Source organism: Colias philodice, chromosome 5, assembly GCF_061535455.1.
Source record: "Colias philodice isolate Cphi_HAF_F1 chromosome 5, ilColPhil1 Martin Lab GWU primary, whole genome shotgun sequence".
In the NCBI taxonomy this organism is placed as follows: Eukaryota; Metazoa; Arthropoda; class Insecta; order Lepidoptera; family Pieridae; genus Colias; species Colias philodice.
Genome location: NC_143090.1, coordinates 8219928 through 8239772, shown reverse-complemented (window position 1 = coordinate 8239772; position 19845 = coordinate 8219928). Strand labels below are relative to the sequence as shown.

Genomic DNA, 19845 nt, shown 5'->3' with positions numbered 1-19845 from the left:
TTGACCGCCCGGGCCATCAAAAAGAATTAAAAAATGATAGCTGCACAATTTTTAAACAAAATTAAAATTATATGATTTCTGTAAATATTATTATTTCCGTCGCTTGTAACTTTTTACCTTTAAGACTTACAGAATAATCATGTATGCAAAAAATGTAGATAATTTTGTCTTCTTTGAACCCCTCATAGACATTTTTGTGATTTAGTAAACAATTGAGAAGTTATTTAAAATATACCTAATTTTAGCACCTTTAATTCAAGATGGCGGCTAGCGCCTGGGTCCGTCAAGGTCGAAAACTTGGATTTTTATTAACCTTTCATACCTAAACAATATTGTTTCAAAACATTTTCTACGCCACCTTTTGTAGAGCAGAGGCTTTTACATTTCCCCACAGACTGGACTAATAATATAATTTTATATTTTTACACGTTTTTTTTTATTACTATACGTTACCGAGTCTTGGTGGGCCCACAAAAAATAGACTCCTTTATGAACCAAATACTGCGTCATATTATTTCTTCATTTGATAGCTGTAAAGACAGATTCATCATCATCGTCATCATCATTATCAGCCTACATTTGTCCACTGCTGGACATAGGCCTCAGTCATGGCACGCCATGGACACCGGTCGTTCGCTCGTTGCCGCCAGTTATGCCCAGCAACCCTGCGGATGTCGTCACTCCACCTTGTAGCAGGGCGTCCTACGCTACGTTTGCCGAGCCGCGGTCTCCACTCTAATGTCGCCGCCACACTATGCTACTCGTGCTGCTCATCGCTCTGCTCATCGCGCTGCCGCTATTCGCCGCGACATTGCCCTCTGGCCACACACTGCTCTACTCGCGCGATTAATCGCGACGCTCCTCATTTCGCACTCGTATTGCCGGTCCTTTGACTCGTGCGCAAATACCGACAAAATAGGGAGCAGTGAGCAGGACGATGAGCACGACGAGTGGCATGACGAGTAACGTGTTCACACTATGTCTCTGCCTACTTTCCTCGTTACTTCCCATACCACTCGTCGAGTGTGTGGTCGCACAGTAAGACATGAGTGGAAGATATTAAATGCTTATTTACATGTAGGACCTAAATTTAAAGGTTCATAGGTAATTGTCATAACATTGGTTCATAATATTATGATGCCATTATTGTATTTGCATCGGAATTTTGTTCAGTTAGAAATGAAGATAAATAACATTATCCGCTATAAAGTAACTACCTCCTCTTAACTAATCTGAGAAATAAAACTTAAATGTTTAGGTACATTTAAACCCATCGAGTTGAAGAAAAATTTAAGTAATTATTGTTGTTAATAATAAAGCTGAAATATATTTACTTGGAGTTTTGGAGCTTGCAGTTTGGAATATGCAAAATATATTTGCTTTGTTGATAGATTTTAACTGATAAATAAGTCAACACAGTACGATGAATAATTGCTCTTTAAAACTCTACGTTTGAGTTTCGTTCGAGTTTTGTTTATCAAGAAACACAATTACCTACTCAAATCAATACATTGATTTTTTTATACGTATGGGATATACGAGTAATATCTTTGACTAAAATAATATTACATAAAAAGTAATCAATTGAAACTGAATAGAAATATTATAATAATTTAATACCTGTACATCATAATCCCTAACTTGTTCTAAAAATATTGACGTGACAACGTCTTAAATTAGGTTGCGGCTGGGAGTCACTTATGAAAAAGTGTAACGCTCGGTAACGTTACGATGAGTCACCGAACGAGAGAGAGGCCCGCCGAATGCCTTGCGTCTCTCTCCCACTCAACTATGATCGTTGTCACGTAAAATCTTCGCCCGTAAAACCGACTTTACAGGCAACCATTTTTTTATTTAAAATAACGTTATCGCAGCGCACACCTCGACCCTTGTCAAGGAAAAAGGATTGATAGTCCATGTATAAACGTACGAGTTATCATAATATTATAAAACATTTAACTCCCACACGTTTTCAATAACATTTTATTATATTTTGACGTGACAACGCCTTAAATTAGGTTGCGGCTGGGAGTCACTTATGAAAAAGTGTAACGCTCGGTAACGTTACGATGAGTCACCGAACGAGAGAGAGGCCCGCCGAATGCCTTGCGTCTCTCTCCCACTCAACTATGATCGTTGTCACGTAAAATCTTCGCCCGTAAAACCGACTTTACAGGCAACCATTTTTTTTACATTCAATACATTTGTTGACTTCTTTTGTCTTTATACATTTTTTACTTTTGTAAATAAGTTATAATTTAAATAGTCCTGTTGAACGTATGACATAGGTGAGTATATTAATAATTATGAAAATATTCATTTTTACTTCATTCGTATGTAAAAAAATATTATTGTTAATGGTCTTTTACTATAATATAATCTCAAATAAGATAATAACCAAAACCCATAACTTTTACTCAGCCTATTTATATAAATAATTCCACAAAGCGAATAACCCTTGACAGAAGAGCTGTGTATGCAAAATATTATCCCACCAAAAACATTTTCATGTAAAATGTTGCCAAGACGAGCCCATATGACTCGCACTGTCAAAAAGTTATCAGATCTCATGTAGAGCCAAGCTTCTAACACTACACGCCCTAACTCTACAAGGCCTAACTTCACAAACTCTACACCTTAGTCAAAATATGTGGCTTGGCCATTTCGCTACATTCACATCTACGTAAGGTGAAAAATTAATTCACTGTTCATTACTTTTGTGTTATACAATAGTTTTTGTAGTAACGAACGGCCAAGCCACATATTTTGACTAAGGTGTAGAGTTGGTGAAGTTAGGCCTTGTAGAGTTAGGGCGTGTAGTGTTAAAAGCTTGGCTCTACATGAGATCTGATAACTTTTTGACAGTGCGAGTCATATGGGCTCGTCTTGGCAACATTTTACATGGTCCATTGAAAAGTTACATTTGGGGTTGCATTTTTTAGAGGACGCAATTTTATTTTTTTGATGTGTAGGGGTGGTCAGTGTGAAGCTATCACCAAGTTTGTGGGGTCGCCACCCTTGTCCCACGGCCGCCATCTTGAAAATAGCGGTTGATATATCTCTTAAACTATTCATTTGATAAAAAAAATTTGTTTACATTATTTGTTGCAAATTAAATACTCTACAACTTTGCAACTTTTTGTCGTAGAACTATAAATAAAAAAGTTATAAGCGAAAATGTTCAGAAATTAGAATATTTATATTTCTCAATAAAACTTTTTTTTATAATTTTACGTAGAAATGATATTTGACCATTTTTGTAGATTGTTTTTCGAGGAACAACTTTTACCAACCCCACAAACTTGGTTTTAGCTTCACACTGACCCCCCCTACATATCAAAAAAACAAAATTGCGTCCTCTAAAAAATGCAAGGTTAGGCCTAAAAAATGTAACATTTCAATGGATCAACATGAAAATGTTTTTGGTGGGATTTCATTTCTTTTTGTAAGTTGTTTGTAACAAATTTTTTTTTTTATTTTTTTCTTCTTTTTTTGGGGTGTATTTCTTGCACATCAGAGACGCCTTTTTATAGCCCACTCTCTTGTCAAGGACAATTTTTTTTTTTATTTTTAGCTACTGTGTGGACGTAAGAGGCAGGAGACGTTCGCAACACTTCTATTCATATTTATATGATCTGATCTGAAGTATATGTCTCAATATATTAATATGTCGATTAAATTTTTAATTTTTTTTTTAACAAGGAGTACCTATACATATATATATCTAGGGGAACCAAGTTTTAGATTATTAGATTAGACCTCTAGCGTCATCAAAATTTAATTTAAAATTACAGGTCTCATACAAACACCCATCCCCTAGTTTAAGGGGTTGGGGGATGAAAGTTACAAGTTTTATAATTTTTTTGTTGTTTGTGTGCTAATACTAGCTTACATACAAAATTTCAGCTTTCTAGGACATTAGGAAATACCTTAAGAATTTTGATGATCATCAGTGAGTCAGTGACGAAATTAGCGTTTTTTAGATATAAATAAAATCTGAAGTATAAAAACTAATGTAATTAAAACTTAATATGTTCAATAAGTCCGCTATTGACAATATATCCCGAAAATTTTGTTGATCTAGCATAATCCAAACCCAAGTTATGAGGGTTCAAAAAAACGTCGAAGCGCTTCGAGAAAAGGTAGGTAGTGCCCGTGCGCTTCGCTTTCGCTTAGCTCGTCTTGGCTACTACCGTGCCCCCAGATATTACGTGTAAACAAGAAAAGAATAGCAGTTCCCAATATTATGCAAATTTCTTAGCATACACATGCTTTGATAAACAACTCTATCTTATATGTATATGTATGTTATATATATTTAAGATCAAGAGGACATAATAAATTACATAATATTATATTGGGGCATGTGTTATATTAGTTTTATATACATTATTAGATGAAAAAAGCTTTCGCATTCGTTTTTAATTTGAAAATAATATCATCTACTGATTTTAGTTTATACTTTGTACTCAAAGCACCATCTTTGTTTTATACCCTTAACAAAAATTCTGCAGTAGACTGACTAAACAGGGGTTGTGCCGAAATTTAGTTCCTCTTATTTGTCCTAGATGGCTCTATTTTAAAGCATATTTCACTATAATCTTTGATATATTTTTAATTAAAGCATAAAATCTTCCTGGATTAATGTACTAATATTATTAGTAACTGCTTATAGCAGTATTATTTCCAGTTTGGAAAAAGGACAGCGCCATAGCGCCATCACTTTCCCACTCTAGCAAAAATACTGCTAGACAATACAGGGTGTAATCGTTAAGTGTGCACAGGCGATTATTCCGTAACTATTGCAGATATCGAAAAATTGTAAACTGATATTGAAAGCCCTTTACCTAATGAGTAAAATGACAATAATAACTTTTTAAAAGTAAATCGGGAAATATCCAAAAATTTTACATCAAACAATCCCATACATTTAGTATGAGATATATGACTATCATATGAAAAAATTTTGTTCTTTTTTTGAATTTGTGCTGAAATTACTTCGCAAATTTTAATAATTCATTTAGAAACTGTAAATAGAGCTCGATATGGAATACAATGGTATTCCAAAACGCGGACGTCACGTCGAACATTTGCTTTGAACACAAAATGTATGGAAAATTCAATGTATGGGAGTGTTTAATGTAACTTTTTTTTTATATTTCCCGTTTTATTTTTTGAAAGTTATTATTGTCATTTTTCTCATTAGGTAAAGGGCTTTCGATATCAGTTAAAAGTTTTTTGATATCTGCAATAGTTACGGAATAATCGCCTGTGCCCTGTATAATGGTCCTCTCATGAGACTCATGATAATTATTGTATAAGTATTAAAACAAATATAAACTACATTCATAGCGATAATACATTATTAATACTTCTAATATAAATCTTACTAATATCACATTGTCTTGCCGTTTTTAATCAACTGACATTTTTTAAATAATACTTAATGGTTTTGTCTAGCCATATTAATATTAATATGGGTAATAATTGTCTATACTTTTCCTCAATCACCGATCATCATAGAACTATTTAATTAAATTATTATTATCTAACGGGAACAGGAAGGTCATATAATCAATAACCTTGTTATAATATAATTGGATACATTATGGCACATTAATTTCCGAAAACCAACAGGAAAATGGGAATACATATAATTAATATATCGTTACAGTTAGTTCATACGCGTCCACCATGTGGTCAAATACAATTTGTGTTATATTATTTATATTTTGTTGTATAATAAAAGTGAATACAAAACCAGGTGATTCTTATAAATAACTTCCACGTAATATGTGTTTGGGTAAATTTTAATACTTAATATTTTTTTTTTCTTTTAGCAAACACTGATGAAGAATCGAGTGACTATGTTTTCATAGTGGATGGATCCAAAATAAATGCTGTAAGTCTATTAACACGCTTTATTATCTTCACCTGTATGTATGTTTGTATGTCACCTTCTTTAGACTCATTTTGACCCACTTTTAACGGCATATATTTTAATCCAAACTTTGTACACCTATCAAGGATAGGTGACAATACCAAAAGTTTACGAGTTTATCTTAAAGCGTGTATTTGAGTTGTTTTAACTGTATTTATTTTTATGTCTCTAATATTATAAGCAATGTGTAAATTATTATCGTTATATTAAGAGGAGGCTCCCTAACATAATTTCTGAAACTGAGAGACCGGTTAGACCGCTAGGGTGCTTGACGCTAACACAGCCGTAATAAAGTTGAATATCGCGTGCGCTCTTTGATTGCGTTCGAGCTCGAAACTAAATCTCGTAAGGGTGCACTCAGACACATCAGTCACCGTCACGGCACGTCACCGGACAGGATTAAAAAAAAATATGTATCAATAGTTCTAGTATGACTCTGTTCCCACACGACAGTCGTCGGCACGAAATCTATCAGTGACGTCACAGGTCAGGCACGTCAAATAATCTTTCCATACATGTATCATACTTTTATCCCCACTCACCCGGTGCCGTCACGTCTCAGTTCAGTCAGCGTCGTGCTACCGTCAATAATTGCTACATGTTCTCTAGCGTGACACACGTCTAATCACTGACTAACCTGATGTATGTGTTCAATGATTCAGTCAAACCGGCGACGTGACTGACGGACAACATGACGGTGACTGGTGTTTGTGGATACGTACACAAACCGTCACCGATCAGTCATCGGTGACTTGACGGTGACTGATGTGTGTGAGTGCACCTTAAGTCTCAATTCTTATTTCGTTTATAACTAAAGTAATAATTGATCTAGAGAAAAAATATCTTGGGATTGGATAGTCACTACATAGTATAAAACAAAGTTGCTAAAACAAAGTCTTTGTCCCTATGTCCCTTTGTATGCTTTTAGGGTGCACTCACACACATCAGTCACCGTCACGGCACGTCACCGGACAGGATTATAAAAAAATATGTATCAATAGTTCTAGTATGACTCTGTTCCCACACGACAGTCGCCGGCACGAAATCTATCAGTGACGTCCCCGGTCAGGCACGTCAAATAATCTTTCCATACATGTATCATACTTTTATCCCCACTCACCCGGTGCCGTCACGTCTCAGTTCAGTCAGCGTCGTGCTACCGTCTATTGCTACATGTTCTCTAGCGTGACACACGTCTAATCACTGACTAACCTGATGTATGTGTTCAATGATTCAGTCAAACCGGCGACGTGACTGACGGACAACATGACGGTGACTGGTGTTTGTGGATACGTACACAAACCGTCACCGATCAGTCATCGGTGACTTGACGGTGACTGATGTGTGTGAGTGCACCTTAAGGGTGCACTCACACACATCAGTCACCGTCACGGCACGTCACCGGACAGGATTAAAAAAAAATATGTATCAATAGTTCTAGTATGACTCTGTTCCCACACGACAGTCGCCGGCACGAAATCTATCAGTGACGTCACCGGTCAGGCACGTCAAATAATCTTTCCATACATGTATCATACTTTTATCCCCACTCACCCGGTGCCGTCACGTCTCAGTTCAGTCAGCGTCGTGCTACCGTCAATAATTGCTACATGTTCTCTAGCGTGACACACGTCTAATCACTGACTAACCTGATGTATGTGTTCAATGATTCAGTCAAACCGGCGACGTGACTGACGGACAACATGACGGTGACTGGTGTTTGTGGATACGTACACAAACCGTCACCGATCAGTCATCGGTGACTTGACGGTGACTGATGTGTGTGAGTGCACCCTAAATCTTTAAAACTACGCAACGGATTTTGATGCGGTTTTTTGTAATAGATAGTGATTCAAGAGGAAGGTTTTAGTATATAATTTATTAGGTTTTAGACAAAGCGGGCGAAGCCGCGGGCGGTAAGCTAGTAAACTATATTTTCTTACTGTTAACATTTATTTTAGACATAAAGTCCAAGTAAATCTTTAAAAAATGTAATAATCTTTAAAAAAGGCATAAATTTAGGGAGCCTCAGCTTAACAAAGTACATAAGGCGCGGGTCAAACACAAGCGGCGCGGGCGCGGGCGTGCCATAAGCGCACCTCTTGAATCTGTTTTGCGCCACGTCCTTCTTATACATTTTGTATGAAAGAATTTTGGACAGGCGTTGAGACGGCACGCCACGGTTGTGCCACGGTTGCGCCGCCTTTCCAAAATTATTTCATACAAAATGCCAATAGCGCACCCGATGCACGCCGGCAGCGCGCCCGATGCGCGCCCGATGCGCGCCCGCGGTGCGCCCGATGCGCGCCGCGCCGCTTGTATATGTCCCGCGCCTAAGATAATTTATTTTTATTTGAAAATTATGTTTCAGGTTTCTAGTGGTGCAGGAAAATTAGGTATTTAATCAATTTTATTTAATTTATTTTTATTTGTTGGGAATTTTTGAAATTAGTACGAAAACTGTATTCATTTGACCAATTATTTTTCGCTTATACATTGAAAAGAAATACGGTCTATTTATTTTAGATGAGTTTTACCAATACAATTTAATTAATTTTACATTATCTGTTGCCCATTATATTGTATCTATACCTACGCAAAGTGTATTGACTGTTTATTTGTACGTTATTGAATAATACTTGTATACGTAGTATATTATTATTAGTCTGTGATAATACTAAAAAAAATATATAATTACATGAAAGCTTCTTGCTTGTTCTTTGACGCCTCGGTCAAATCGTTAACTTGGTCTTTATAATTTATGCTCCGTATTTAATAATTATTTAGTGCTCTAAAAGTTTGTTTAAACAAGTTTTCTCTAAAACATTTTTGTAAAATAAACTCTTTGTGAACGAACAAGAACAGTGCAACAATTAGTATTTAATGTGATTTCAATTAATTTAGTGAGTAAAGTAATTCTTTCGCAAATAACAAAGTGTCGGGTGACGGGTAGTGTCCTGTGGCAGCATCTCTGTGCAAGCGATTACCACACGTAAGTCCTGTGAGCGACCGGCTTGCCGTGCGCTACGACTTGCGAGTCGACGCGCGGCAAAGATAAGCTTCCGCAGAACTGACACGGAAGTATATTGTAAAAAAATCGAGGCGTTACAGATTACATAATATTATTAAGTTAATATGAAGTGCTCCTTGCCTTAAATCTTTTAAAGATAACAACTTCGTCAAATGTTCGTCTGCGGTCTGTGGAAAAAAAAATTGTCCATTATGTATTGACGTGAGTGGATTATCCGCAGAACAAAAAAACATATGGGAGTGTCCTAACTGCTCTTCGTCCCAAAAGAGAGGGGGTGATAATAGCAATACCCCGGTGAGGTGCACTAGCGACTCTTTTATTACGATGCGTAAAAAAGATACGGCCACTGCGACAGTGACGGGTGAAGACGTAAAGGAACTCACTACCGAAATTCGTCGTATGACCTCACCTTAGAAGACGCCACTCAATCGTTGATAATTTGTAACAAGCGCCTTGATAAACTTGAGGAGAAGGTTAATACCAGCGAATCGCGTATCAAGGTATTGGAATGTAACTCTAGGCAGATTGATGACCTGAAAGTCACTATATCCAATCTTCAATGCGAATTAAACCTACAAGCGCAACAATATCTACGTAATGAAATTGAATTAGCCGGTATCCCGGAGACTTCTCACGAAAACCTTCAGCATATTACATTGTTAGCGGCTCGAAAGTCGGCGTGGAAGTAAGCGATGTAGACATAGACTGGGCAATGCGAGTGGATCCCCGTATTTAGAAGGAGAACCCTAACAATACCAATAAGCTATCCCGTCCCGTTGTTGTTCGATTTCTTCGCCGTTCGAAGCGCGACGAGATATAGAAAGCCGCAAAATCAAGAAAAAAGACATTAGCAGTACAGATTTTAATTTTTTTTTATGTATTAATGGGCAAACGAGCTGGCGCGTCACCGGATTAATGCGATGATTGGCGCCGCCCATAATCACCCACAAGACCTGTACGGTTGCAGGTGTGTTGCCGGCCTTTTAGGGAACGTACTCTCTTTTTGAAGTACCCTAAGTCGTATCTGTCCGGAAATGCTGAGCTCGGGAGGTTCCACAGAGGAGTGGTGCGTGGTAGAAAGTTCCTCCTAAATCACACGGTGGAAGAGCGCCAAGTATCCAGATGTTGAGGGTGATATTTCAACTTGTGGCGAGCAGTTCGATGGTGAAATTCAGCAGCCGGTATTGTTCCGAACAGTTCGTCAGAGCATTCGCCGTGGTGGACGCGGTAAAATACGCAGAGAGATGCATATTGTCTACGGAGAGCCAAAGAGTCCAGCCGATCAGTAATACGAGGGTCGTCCACTAATCGTGTAGCTCGTCGCTGGATTCGGTCAAAAGGAAGGAGCCGATACTTGGGTGCTCCGGCCCAGAGATGGGAACAGTATTCCATGTGCGGCCTGACTTGAGCCTTGTAAAATTGTAGGCGTTGGCCGGGTGTGAAATACTGTCCCGCTCTACAGAGCACACCAAGTTTTTGGGAGGCTAGCTTAGCCTTTCCTTCCAGATGACAACGAAACTGGACATCATTCGATATTTCGATTCCAAGTATACTAAAAACTGGAGACACGACGAAGGGAGTTTTTTTGGCTGCGAATAACATTGCAATAGACTTAGATTCGTATAAAATAAAATGTAACACTGTTTCCAACTTTGAATCATGCAGAAAATATCTTACAAGTGAATATAATTACAAATTTTTTCGGTAAATATTCGCAGCATAAATAAAAACTTTGATAGTTTAATTGTAGCATTAAAACGCTTAAATGTAGTGTATGATGTTATTATACTCACTGAATGTTGGCTCAATGATCTGTTGTTGCAAATTCCTATACTACTTATTTACACTGCATATAAATCCAGTAAGTTCACTAACCAAAACGGTGGAGTTGTGGCTTATGTACGGAGTGCCCTGAGCGTTTCAGTGTCGGAACCTTTAATCGACGATGCAAATTGTTTGCAGCTTGTGCTTGATGAAAAATCCTGCATATTAGGTATTTATCGCTCCCCGTCCTTCAGAAATCCTTCAATATTTCTTAGTTCTTTACACATGCACCTTTCAACACTAAATTTTCAATATTTGGTTTTGGCGGTGACATTTTGGCACAGTCTGCAAACTCCTCGTGGTATGATTATTTATGTATCTTAGCAGAATTTGGCCTTGTTAGAGTTACACAGCCTACAAGAGAAGGGGCGTGTCTCGATCATATTTTTGTTAAAACGAACAAAGCTGTTGTGGGATTAGTTTTTGGAACTGATATAACAGATAACGATACTATCATGGTTGGCATGAGACTTGGGAAGATAAAAATTCAAACACAAAAAATTGAAATGTTTAAAAGAAACATAGATCTCATCAAAAACGACCTAAAAACAGTGAATTGGTCTGAAGTTATGCTTATTAGTGATATACATGTTTTGATTGAGACATTTACAGAAACACTACTTACAATTATTCATAAACAAACTCAAAAAATTTATTGTTCCAGGTCAAAATATTATATTTTAAAGCCGTGGATAACTCCCGGTCTTTTGCGTTGCATACGCCATAGAGATCTTCTTCACATTCGAGTTAAACGAAACCCTCTCGATACAGTATAACCACAGTATTACAATATTATTTCCTGTAATACTGTGGTATTACTCCACGTCTACCACCGTTATCGTAACTTTACTAATAATCTGTTGAAAAAACTGAAACGCGAGTATGAAGCCTAAAATCTAGTGTAGGAAACCCCAAAAAGCTCTGGAATGTAGTTAAAAATATTTGTTACATAGATAACCATAAAAATAAGCCTCTAAATATCAATAAAAATGGAAATACTGAATCTCTAAATATATGTAACGAACATTTTTACCTCTGTCGGCGAATCATATGCTACTAATATTTTAAAAAAATTACAAATTACTCAAGACACTTTGGCTTCAAGTAATAAATCGAACAATATCCCAGCAAAATCGTTTTTTTTGAGTCCAACGGATACATCTGAAGTTTATTTCACAATTACGAAATGAAAAATCACCTGGCATTGATGGCCTTAATAATTCACTAATTAAGCAGATTCGGGAAGAAATTTTATGTCCTTTAACGTCAATATATAATCGAAGCCTATCACTCGGTATTTTCCCTAAAAGCTGGAAGGTTGCTGCAGTTTGCCCAATTTATAAATCAGGAGTTCGTGACAATCCCAATGATTATAGGCCGATATCACTTTTAGGCGTTTTTTTCAAAAATTCTTGAGAAAATTGTTAACCTTACCAAGTTTCTAGAGTCCAATAATCTTCTATCATCTCGTCAGTTCGGTTTCAGATGTCAAAAAAGTACGTCAGATGCTGTAAGCCTATTGACATCTATAGTATCTTCACATTTGGACAACAAAAACGCATGTCTCAGTGTTTTTCTCGACCTTGTTTCGACACTGTTTCTGTCCCGCTGCTGCTTAAAAAACTTGATAATAAAGGTGTCAGGGGTCATGCATTGCTATGGTTCGAAAGTTATCTCAGAGGGAGACTTCAATGTGTGAAGATTGGAGAGAGTGTAAAATGCCACGAAAGAAGTTAATTACGGTGTTCCACAAGGCAGTATCCTGGATCCCACTCTCTTCATTAAAGAATGTAAGAATGAAAGAAATAAATCATACATGGATGATATTCACAACCTCCCCCTTAGCGGTGCTGATATTCTTTGTTATGCGGATGACAATGCTATCACTTTTCACGGTGGCAGTTGGGATGAGGCAGTGTTAGCTGCAAGGCAGGGAATGATACAGGTAAACTCTTGGCTCGAACGTAACTTGTTGACCCTGAATCTAGACAAGACGAATTTTATCTGCTTTCATAAGACTGCTGCGTCCGCCCCATCACTGATCGATTTAATAAATGTATCTCCTGACGAATGTGCACCTCAATACATTGAAAGAGTTGAAGTTGCCAAGTACTTAGGGGTTTTGGTGGATCAAAATCTAAGTTTTAAGAATCATATAAATCTTCTGTCTGATTGCGTGCGTAAAATCATTTTCATTATGAAGCAACTCCGCCGATCTGCCGACTTCAAATTACTCAAAACTATATATTTCGCGCTATGCCAATCACTAATTACTTACTGCATTGGTTCGTGGGGAGGCGCCGTTAAGTCAAACCTAATTCGTATTGAGAGGGCTCAACGAGCGGTACTATGTTACAAAAACCTTTTAGATACCCTACTTTTGACCTTTATAAAGACGCCAGTATTCTTACAGTTCGCCAACTTTTTATCCTTGATAAATTAATTATATCTACGCACAAATGGGTCATTACCTCTCCCAATTACAAGAATTATGTGAGAAAGTGTATTTACAAAATACCAAATGTTCGTGTAAATACTTCTTTTGCTAAGCGTTTCAATCCATTTGTTGGTAAGTATATTTATTTATATATAGTAAAATTAGCTCCAATTGTAATATTAAAAATTGTACTTCTAAAAAAGCAAAGATCATCGTAACTAACTACCATAATTCTCTAAACTACGTATCAACAGAAAATCTTCTTGCATCATTATTTTAATTTTAATTTGAGTATAATCGGCACCTATATTATTTCATATTTATTATATTTATAGTTATATATACATTATCTATATATACTCATTTATTTTATTTATTTCAACATATATTATATTAATTGTATTAATTAGTATTTTCAGTATTTATTATCCTGCAGTGATAAAATGCTTTTGTACGTGTTATAAGCGTTGATCATACCGAGGTCATCTAATTTTGTTTTTTGGTATAAACATAGATTAAGCCAATATGTGTAAAGCGCGCAACGTCAATCCAAGTGTATCTGTGTAAAACATATGGTTTATAAAGGTTTATAAATAAATATATTTTTCATTTTTTCTTCTTTATGTTTCAGATAAATGTGCACTAAAAGTTGTAAGTAGTACTTGTTTTTATTGTTGTTATAAATTTTACGAAAATAGCAGCTAGTTTCATATAATTTTGCTTTACTTCAAACATGAAAAAGTAAATTTGATTTTTTAATTTCAATATTTATCATTAACCACTTTATTCTGAGATAAAACTATCTACCTATGTCCTTTCTAGGTTTCAAGCTATACACGTATATAAACCAAATTTGATCCTAATCGGTTCAGTGTCAAGCGTGAATAAGAGACAGACAAACAGTTACTATCGCAAACAACGATTATCGTTAACAATTAGGACATTAAAAATTTATTGTAGCGACTTTTACAAAAATGTGATTTGTACTACACTTGAAAAATTTTTTCAGTATATAAAATGCCAGGCTGATTCAAATTCATTTGAAACAGGTAACTATGAGTTTCATATATAAAAAATGTGTATGTCGTAACATCTATATATATATATATATACTAGCGGCCCGCCCCAGCTTCGCCCGTGGTACATATGAAAAATAGATGTTGGCCGATTCTCAGACTTACCCGATATGCACAGAAAATTTCATGAGAATCGGTCCACCCGTTTCGGAGGAGTATGCAGACTAACATTGTGACACGAGAATTTTATATATAAGATATATAAAAATGAAACCCGTTTTCCTTGGTCACGGCATCACGCGTGAACGGGTGGACCGATTTCGATAATTCTTTTTTTATTATATTCCTTCAAGTACGAGGATGGTTCTTATGTAGCGAAAACGTTAATATGTACCACGGGCGAAGCCGGGGCGGACCGCTAGTAGCTAATATATATTTAAATATAGAGTACGTACAAACTTTCTCACATACCGAATTTTTTTTAATCTCAATCATATTTTCTAAATTGGTATGACGTATGTGATTCGAACATATTTTACAAACACATATTTAAGTGTTATAAGCTACAAGTACTTAGTTGTCATATATGTTTTTTTTTTTATATTTTTCCAGAAAAAGTAAATAAGCCGGAAAGAATTATGCAAGCAATTAAGGGAGATCCAGGAACGAAAGGAGAAAAAGGATATGCTGGTCTGATGGGAAGGCCAGGATATCCAGGTCCTAAGGGAGATACGGGGGAAAAAGGAAGTAAGGGTGATATGGGCATTCCAGGAAACGGGACAATATTAGAAATAAAGTTGAAAACTGGTGAAAAAGGAAATAAGGGTGATAAAGGAGAAGAAGGTATAAGGGGAAAAGATGGAGAGAAGGGGGTACCAGGAGAACAAGGGATAAAGGGTGATACTGGAGCTACTGGGACAAGAGGAGATGTGGGTAGCAAGGGAGAAAAAGGAGAAATAGGTGAAGGCCGTCAGGGATTGGTTGGACCACCAGGACCTAAAGGGGATACCGGGATGGCTGGAAAACCAGGAGAAAGGGGCGAGCCGGGTCCTCTGGGGCTAAAGGGTGATCGAGGTTGGGGACTTAAAGTATGTTTACTTGAATATTGAAATTATATTTCATACTAGCTTCCGCCCGCGACTCCGTCCGCGCGGATGTCGGTCTTCGCGTGGATGGTTTATTTCTCCATTTTGAGTAACTCTGACAATGACATCTTATAAATATCTATTGGACTCAAATACGGCTAGGCCTATAATAATACGCAACGTGTGTTCGCGGTTCTACAGAACAACGTTTATGGATAAAACTGAAAAATTAAGATTAATTTTTTTTCTACGTATTTTTCCAGGATAAAAAGTATCCTATTTTACGCCCGGGATAATAAGTTATAATTATACAAGTTTCATCGAAATCGAACCGTTAGTTTTCACGTGATGTCTTCACATACAGACAGACAGACAGACAGACAGACAAAAATTTTTTTAATCACATATTTGGGTTTGGTATCGATCCAGTAACACCCCCTGCTATTTATTTTTTCAATATTTTCAATGTACAGAATTGACCCTTCTACAGATTTATTATATGTGTAGATAGATTTAATTTTCTTTATCAATCAATCAACATGAAAATTAGATTTGAGACTGTAGTTTAATATAATTAAAAAAAAAAACAGAATTTTTTGATAATCACGTATAAGTTGGTCACGAAAATTTACATTTAGTACTTTAGTAGATATCGCTTTAGGTCATACGGCCAGGGGTTCATTCAATTCAAAATTTATTTATTTTTCTTTTTCATTTGATTTAGTTTCATAAGGTCTTACTTAAATTTTTGTTCAAAGGGTGAACAAGGAGAACCAGGAGTCTGCAATAGAGATAGTAAGTTAGCCTATTTTTTATTATATTACTTATTAATTAATAATTTCTGTTAACAGCAAAAACATTTCAGGTATTACAGGGCCAGAGGCACCATCCGAGCTTCCTGGAACTAGTTCGAATCCAGCTAAAACATGCATTGATATTGACTCACGAGATAATGGTATGCATTTATTGTTTTCTTTTTTCTGCGATACATAAAATTTGATATTATCTACCTACTATAAGTAAATTGCTAAAGCTGTAAATTGGTTACCAACATAACATTAGATCTTAAAAACGGTACATACGCATTTCACGACTAAACGTTAAAGTGAGATCGCATGATTCAAAAGCTGAAATGAAGCTATTTAGCCACATCTTGAGGTGGAACTCGCAGAGCGCTTAAAACCTATTTGCACCGTTTTACTTATTATTATTAAAAGAGTTGTATTTTGAAGGTACGAGAAAATATATAATATCTGAGTAACTTATTAAACTGTCTTCAAAAAAAGGATAAAGTTCTCAGGTCGAATGTATTTTTTGGGTTTGTTTCTTTCTATTATGATGATTCTTGGTCTCATTTAAATTTAGTATCTATAGTTTTGTCAATTTGAAGGCGGATTAAAATTTTGGTTAAAGAAGGGTTATTAGGGAATATTTGTCTTCATAGGACTAGGCTACTTTGTAAGCCGGATATTTTGTGAAGGGGTGGTTAGATGTGTATACATTATATTATTACATATAACGTGTATTGTGTTTGGTTCAATTGATATAATTTTGTATAACCTCCTCTATGTTTCACTCTTTCAGGTATTTATACAATAAATCCTGCGAATAAGTTTGATGTCTATTGCGATTTCAACAAAAATCGCGCCTGTCTTATAAAGGATCCAAAGAGAGAGAAAGAAAAATTTGACTATTTAGAGAAACCATTTTTACTAAGCGTAGTTGGATTTGATGTACATAAATTCTATGGTGTGAGTATTTACTAGAATATGTAGTATATTATGATTTATAGGAAAATAATTGGTCACTGTAATATAGTTCCAGCAAAATAACTCAACTCTTATCACATGAGTAGAAAGACGGAACAGAGACTAAGCTTCAAACAAACGCGAGAATCGATTGCACTGCTACAAGTACGTGGGGCATGTGTGTGTGACTCTGGCCGCTTGTCGCGTACGCAGCGATTCTGGAAAAAACCGGTTTGCGCTTGCACAGGCATAGGACAGTCTCAGGGTTGATACGACGCACGTTGTTTGTTTTATTAGTTGCAACTTGCAAGTTTGAATATTTTAATATAAAACGTAATATTTCATTGTCAAAAATGGTTGTTTATTGTACTGTGTGTATGAATAATAGTAGAAAAACTAAAAATATATCATACTTCAACTATCCCAAGGAGTACAATAGGTGAGTAAATATTTTGATTATTACTTTTTCAAGTAATAATCAAAACTTACTACTTGCGTTTATTTTATTAGGTCATTTTTTAATAAGAAGAGAATTGTACACGGTGTTACCTTTACCTTTCGTTATTATTATAAGTTTAGCATTTGTAAGTATGTATGTATGTATTGTAAGTGTGTACATACCTACCTACTACAACCCAACCCACACAGGTTGGGTTGTAGTAGGTAGTTTTGTTTAATTTGTCTTAACCTATTGTGACAACCCTACCAAAATAGGTAACAATTTTGCACGTTCTTAAGAAGCTTAGAGCGTATACGCACTATGCGGGTAGCCGCATTGCGGGTAGCCGTCCGGCTGACCGCAAGCACAATTATGTACGTAATATTCATTTCTATGCGCACTGCGATGCGGCTACCGCAGACCGCACAGTGCGCATAGAAATGAATATTACGTACATAATTGTGCTTGCGGTCAGCCGGACGGCTACCCGCAATGCGGCTACCCGCATAGTGCGTATTCGCTCTAAGTCTCTGTTCCGTCTTTCTACTCATGTGACTCTTATTCTATTAATTAAGTACTTATGTATTAAAAATACACCATTGTCTACTCACACATCAGCAAAGTTATTTGTTCCCAGTATCTATTCAAATTCAGATATAATCCGGAATATTATTTTTATTTTAGTTAACACTATCCCAACTAGCATACCTGAATTCTTGGACTGTAGGTGGCTATGAGAAGATTAGAATCAACTATGAGAATGAGTTTAACATAGTAGAGGTATATTCAGATAAAGAAAGTCCAGATAAATCTATACAGTTGCTACTATGGAATGATAATTTGATAGGTCCAAAGCCGTCTCCTCACACTCCAATATATTATAAAGTTACCAAAGATTTGAAGAAGGTATGTATTGAAATCAAGAACATTCGAGTGTATATACCCATAATACCTATTTCTAATGATTTTCTTGAGCTGAAAGTACTATTTTACTTTTTTAGTGTTAGCGGAAGATTTATAAGGCATTAATGAATAATATCCACATACCTATTAATTGTTACTTTCCTCTAACCGAAAATCATGTTGATCATCTCGCAGATAAAGATGATTTTGATCTTTGAAAAAAAAACTGTGGAGATAATATTATGACTCCACAGTTAAGTGAAACTTTTTTTAGGCGCATTGAGAGTAAAATTTCAAGGTCGCGTCATGGGCAATACCGTCACGTCATGGAGTAAAGTGACGATTTTGGTATCTTTGAATCTTGTCAAAGAAGTTTCACTTCTAGCACGTGTCCTCGTCACACGCGCTCTTTTTTATCTAGTAAAATTAGGGGTCCTTAATTTTAAATTTAATATGGTTTAGTTTCCTACACTACAGATATGTTTATTTAGTTTTATTATCCTCATTTCAGAATTATAAAGAAAAGTATACGGAATTAGAAGTGTCAGCAGTGACGAGTACGCGCTTACCAATTGTAGATTTTTACATCAGAGACAGGACAACATCCGCTTCAATATCTCCAGAGCTGTTGGAACTTTGTTTTAACTTTGAACTACCATCTGAATAAAGCTAATTGTTAATACGTTGTGCGAAATCGAAACAGGATATAATTTTTAAGAAATTTTAGAGTATGTCTGTATCTAATGTTGCTTAAATATTATAGTTGTAAATTGAAATAAGTTGTTCTTATTTTAGTTAAATGAAATTCATACCTTGCTAATGATATTTCTTTATGATTTAGTGAAGGTTTGTATGTGTTTACGTACTAGAAGGAAACTTAACATTTCTGTATCTACCTACATGTTTATTCTACTGTTATGTAATGTATTACAGTTAAATACGTACAACAAGGTGAATTCAGCATCTATAGTGGAGCCAATTTAATAGGCAACATTTGACGTCTATCAATTTTATCTTCGAAGAGAGGTAACCTGCTTAAAAATATCGATTAAAGTGAATTAATCGATACGGACTTGAAACATTAATTGTCAATCGAACTTGAAACACATGTCAATTTTAAAATTCATCAGGCGAATCCCTGTCCCAGTAATATACTTTCTTTCGTAAATTTAAGGAGAAAAATAAGACAAGTATCTACATAATTAAAAAAACCAAAACGTATTTATTAATTTATGATGATTTTTATTCACAAGTAATCAATGCATTCGATTCTAGATGTAAGATTTCGATTTTTAGAGTAACGTCTCTGGTATATAAAAAGAAAAAAGGTTTATTGACACAAAATTGTAGCGACGTCAGTTCTTTAAATCAGAAATTGTTTATTGTGTTTAGAATGGTTTATCAGTAAAATCAATTCTTCA

The 19845-nt window shown here is 35.8% G+C and overlaps 1 protein-coding gene across 1 annotated transcript; it reads left to right on the top strand.

Annotated features, from left to right (window-relative positions):
* The first annotated feature begins 5688 nt into the window (after positions 1–5688).
* On the top strand, positions 5689–19184 carry LOC149488543 (uncharacterized). The gene is made up of 11 exons (XM_089695707.1): positions 5689–5764; positions 5841–5902; positions 8313–8337; positions 13865–13884; positions 14243–14282; positions 14862–15337; positions 16093–16129; positions 16200–16289; positions 16919–17085; positions 18206–18427; positions 18936–19184. The coding sequence occupies exons 1-11, from the start codon at positions 5695–5697 to the stop codon at positions 19089–19091; spliced, it is 1365 nt and encodes a 454-aa protein (XP_089551833.1). The 5' UTR covers positions 5689–5694; the 3' UTR covers positions 19092–19184.
* The last annotated feature ends 661 nt before the right edge of the window (positions 19185–19845 follow it).

Coding starts and splice junctions, on each gene's coding strand:
- LOC149488543 (XM_089695707.1), top strand. CDS start 5,695: ATGTGGTCAAATACAATTTGTGTTATATTATTTATATTTTGTTGTATA. Junction 14,283..14,861: donor TTCAAATTCATTTGAAACAG/GTAACTATGAGT, acceptor ATATTTTTCCAG/AAAAAGTAAATAAGCCGGAA. Junction 16,290..16,918: donor TATTGACTCACGAGATAATG/GTATGCATTTAT, acceptor TCACTCTTTCAG/GTATTTATACAATAAATCCT.